Below are 4,306 nucleotides of genomic sequence, written 5' to 3' on the forward strand. Positions count from 1 at the left end.
AAACAACTGCACCTCCCAGTCGCGAACCATTTCAACTCCCCCTCCCATTCCTCAGACGACATGTCCATCCTGGGCCTCCTGCAGTGCCACAACGATGCCACCCGAAGGTTGCAGGAACAGCAACTCATATTCCGCTTGGGAACCCTGCAGCCCAATGGTATCAATGTGGATTTCACAAGTTTCAAAATCTCCCCTCCCCCCACCGCATCCCAAAACCAGTCCAACTCGTCCCTGCCTCCCTAACCTGTTCTTCCTCCCACCTATCCCCTCCTCCCACCTCAAGCCGCACCTCCATCTCCTACCGACCAACCTCATCCCGCCCCCTTGACCTGTCCGTCCTCCCTGGACTGACCTATCCCCTTCCTAACTCCCTACCTACACTCACCTTTCCTGGCCCCATCCCCGCCTCTTCGACCTGTTTGTTTCCTCTCCACCTATCCTCTCCTCTATCCCTCTTCTATCCGCCTCCCACTCTCTCCCTATTTATTTCAAAACCCCCTTCCCCTCCCCCTTTTCTGATGAAGGGTCTAGGCCCGAAACGTCAGCCTCTCTGCTCCTATGATGCTGCTTGGCCTGCTGTGTTCATCCAGCCCTGCACCTTGTTGTCTCGGATTCTCCAGCATCTGCAGTTCCTACTATCTCTGATTCGCTTTTTAGGGGATGTTTGGCCTGCATGGGATTCCAGACCCACAGCAATGTGGTTGACTCTTAACTGCCCTCTGGGCAATAAATGCTACCTAACCAGTGACATCCTCATCCCACGAATGAATAAAGAAAAAAAAAATTTCAGCGTATCATCTGTATCCAACATTCGAAATGAAAAGCCTACCCGCAATCCTGATGTGATTTGTTTGTATTTTGTTGGTTTTGTTCTCAGCAGAACTGACCCTTTTGTTCCCCTAGTCACACTTAACATTTACACCTTTTTCACATCCCTATCGCTCCTTTAGCACCATTAGCACCCCCTTTCGTTGTTTGCTCTGAGCATTCCCACTGTCTAGTCCAAGCTTCCCACGTCCGTCTCTATCCACAGCATGAAAAAAAAACACCATTTTTCAGCCCGTTTTTATTCTGAAGATGAATCACATCAGACTCGAAATGTTAACTCCGTTTCTCTCTCTGCTGATGCTGGCAGACCGGTTGAGTTTCTCCATCACTCTATTGGTTTTTTTTAAATTTAAATGGGAGAGCCTTGGTTTTAAACTTATTTTGAGACTGAGTGCCAGCACGGAATGGCCTTCATCTCCAAACAGGCCATTCCTTTCGGGACAGAGGAGGCACGCAAACCTCTGAGTCGGAACGTTGAGGGGGTTCAAGTCCCATTCCACAAACTTGAGATCTAATCCTGGCTGAAACTCCAAGTGGGATGCTTTTGGATGAAACAGTAAAATTAGGTCCCGTCCACTCTCTCAGACAAACAGCCAATGGCAATTCATTTGGGGAAAAAAAAACACAAAGTCACCTTCAATGCCTGGGACAATGTTTAACTTCACAAACACTAGCCAAGAATATACCCTCTTCCAGGGAAGCTAAAGGAACTCTGTAGGCTTCTCCTATCAAATGCTACACCTCCCCCCACCCCGCAATCAATACTTTTCAAGCAGCTCAATCAACAACAACTTGAATTGATGTGACACCAGCCATACAACATCCCTGGCCCCTACGCAGGACGGCTATCAAGTCAAGGATAAGCATCAGTTCAAGGCCAATGAGCAAGGGGAAACAAATGCCAACCCTTGCCAGTGATGCCCACAACACGCTAAAGAATAAATTTTAAAAAGGAATGGTGAAGTTTAGACAGAGAATTCCACATTTTGGAGTCTTAGAACATGGCAACCAATCCTGTAAATATGAAAATGGAGTACGTATAAAAGACCAGCGAGGGAGGGTTGTAGAGATTTTAGAGGGCTGAGGGGCTGACACAAGTTGTGTACAATTCTGGTCGCCACTCTACCAGAAGGATGTTGCAGCTTTGAAGAGGGTACAGAAACAGTTTACCAGGATGTTGCCTGGTATGGAGGGCATTAGCTATGAGGAGAGATTGGAGAAACTTGGGTTGTTCTCACTGGAACGACAGACGTTGAGGGGCGACCTGATAGAGGTCTGCAAGATTATGAAGGGCATGGACAGACTGGACAGTCAGAAGCTTTTTCCCAGGGTGGAAGAGTCAGTTACCAGGGGCCATAGGTTTAAGGTGCGAGGGGCAAGGTTTAAAGGTGATGCACAAGGCAAGTTTTTTACACAGAGCGTGGTGGGTGCCTGGAACTGGCTGCTGGGGGAGGTAGTGGGACCAGATACAATAGTGACTTTTAAAGGGCGTCTTGACAAATAAATGAATAGGATGGGAATACAGGGATACGGTCCCCGGAAGGGGAGAGGGTTTTAGTTGTGATGGGCAGCATGTTAGTGCAGGCGTGGAGGGCCGAAGGGCCTGTTCCTGTGCTGTAATTTTCTTTGTTCTAAGTGCAGATGTAGGCAGGGGTGAGACCATGGCAGTACGCGAATCCAAGAATTTTAAAGCTACATTTCCAGAGTAACCAACCCCGGTGAAACAGGAGGTTGGGGAGCAAAAAGACGGGGAGAAAAAGACAGGGATCGAATTTAGAGGAGGCAGTGGCCTAGTGGTATTAGCAATAGACTTATTAATCCAGAGATTCATTTAACGTTCCGGGGACCTGGTTTCAAATTCTATCATGGAAAATGGCAGAATTTTGACACAATAAAGATTAAGGGTCTAATGATGAAACCGTTGTCAGTTGTTGAGTGAGAACCCACCTGGTCTGGTTTACACGTGACTCCAGACCCACAGCAATGTGGTTGACTCTCAACTTCCCTCTAGGCAATTAGGGATGGGCAATAAATTTTGAGCCTGGCCAGGGATGCCTGCATTTTATGGATGAATTTTTTTTTAAAAATTACCTGGAACTCTCCCGCAAGGCCTCCTCTGTAGATCCAAGTCTCACCTTCTGCACCCAGGACAACAGGAGCGCTGCCAGTACGGCACCCTGGGAAGGCGAAAATAGGAAGTTTCGTTAATCATCGCAGCAAAAAATTCGAAAAATTTTACAACTTGACAAACTGTACTGGAAGACTAAAATACTGCCAGTGCTGAAAACATAAAACAGCAAACTCTCAGTGGGTCCGGCCACATCTGTGGAGGGAGAAATGTTGGAAGGTCACCTCAAGCTGTGTGTTGAGGGATGTGACAAGGTTTGAGCAAATACACAGGGAGAGAAAGGTGGAGGGGCAGAGATTAATCAGGAGGTAAGAAATAGGAACTGGAGCAGGCCATTCAGCCCCATCTTCCTATAAAATCACGGCTCATCTGCCCTGGGCCTCACCTTCTTTGGTGCCACCTCCTCACAGCTGAAATGTTAAAGGGTTAATATCTGTTCTGCTGACATACAAGAAATTAGGTGCTTTGTGGGCGCCCCTGTCTCGCAGACAAAATGGGGTAATCTAATTATACTCTGCTCTCTGTAAATGTTGAATTAAGGCTAAAAGGATAAGGAACTACCTCGTCATACACATTGTTTTTGGGCAGCTAACCTTTGTTTTACTGTTAGATGATTAAGTTACGTGATTATAGGGGAGAAAAAAATTGTATCTTGTATGCATGTCTGACTGTGCTGTAAAAACCTATATAAAGAGAGGACGGTTCCCTTACAGACAGCATCGCTTGACACGGCTCCGCAAGCCCTGCGAAGACTGTTAAGTGATCGTCCAAAGTTTGTACTTGCTTAAATAAACTGTGGTTTTCACAGAAGTCGGCGTATTGCGTTTGTATCAAGTGCAAAGGAATCTCCTAAACGGGAACTCAACATTTGGTGGCAGCGGTGGGATTCCAACGTATACGGAACTTCTAGACGGATTGAATAAGTGATAGCCTGTCTGACGGTGACTTGAGACGGATGGGCCCACAAGGTAAGATTTACCTTGATCTCTCTCATTAACCTATCACTCAGTCGATCCCTCGTCCCCTAGAACTCTGTAGTAACGGAATCTCCGAGATAACCTACGTACTTGTACGCTGACGAGTTCATCTCAGGGAGGTTAGAGTCCCCCTGGAATTCGGGGGTTAGAGTCCCCCTAACTGTAAGTACCAGGAATTCGGGGGTTAGAGTCCTCCTAACTGAAAGTGTCGGGAATTCGGGGGTTAGAGTCCTCCCAACTGTAAGTGTCAGGAATTCGGGGGTTAGAGTCCTCCTAACTGTAAATACTGGGAATTCGGAGGTTAGAGTCCTCCTAACTGTAAGTACCAGGAATTCGGAGGTTAGAGTCCTCCTAACTGTAAGTGTCGGGAATT

At 47.1% G+C, this 4,306-nt stretch overlaps 1 protein-coding gene across 1 annotated transcript in view; it reads right to left on the minus strand.

Annotated features, from left to right (window-relative positions):
* The window catches only part of LOC109924748 (protein O-GlcNAcase-like), a 61,383-nt gene that overhangs the window by 7,505 nt on the left and 49,572 nt on the right, over positions 1-4,306 (minus strand). Inside the window, exon 12 of the mRNA XM_048601162.1 lies at positions 2,884-3,005. Coding sequence (XP_048457119.1) covers positions 2,884-3,005 — 122 coding nt within the window. The remainder of the gene's footprint in view (positions 1-2,883; positions 3,006-4,306) is intronic.

This window comes from Rhincodon typus, chromosome 1, assembly GCF_021869965.1.
Source record: "Rhincodon typus isolate 14 chromosome 1, sRhiTyp1.1, whole genome shotgun sequence".
Classification (NCBI taxonomy): domain Eukaryota; kingdom Metazoa; phylum Chordata; class Chondrichthyes; order Orectolobiformes; family Rhincodontidae; genus Rhincodon; species Rhincodon typus.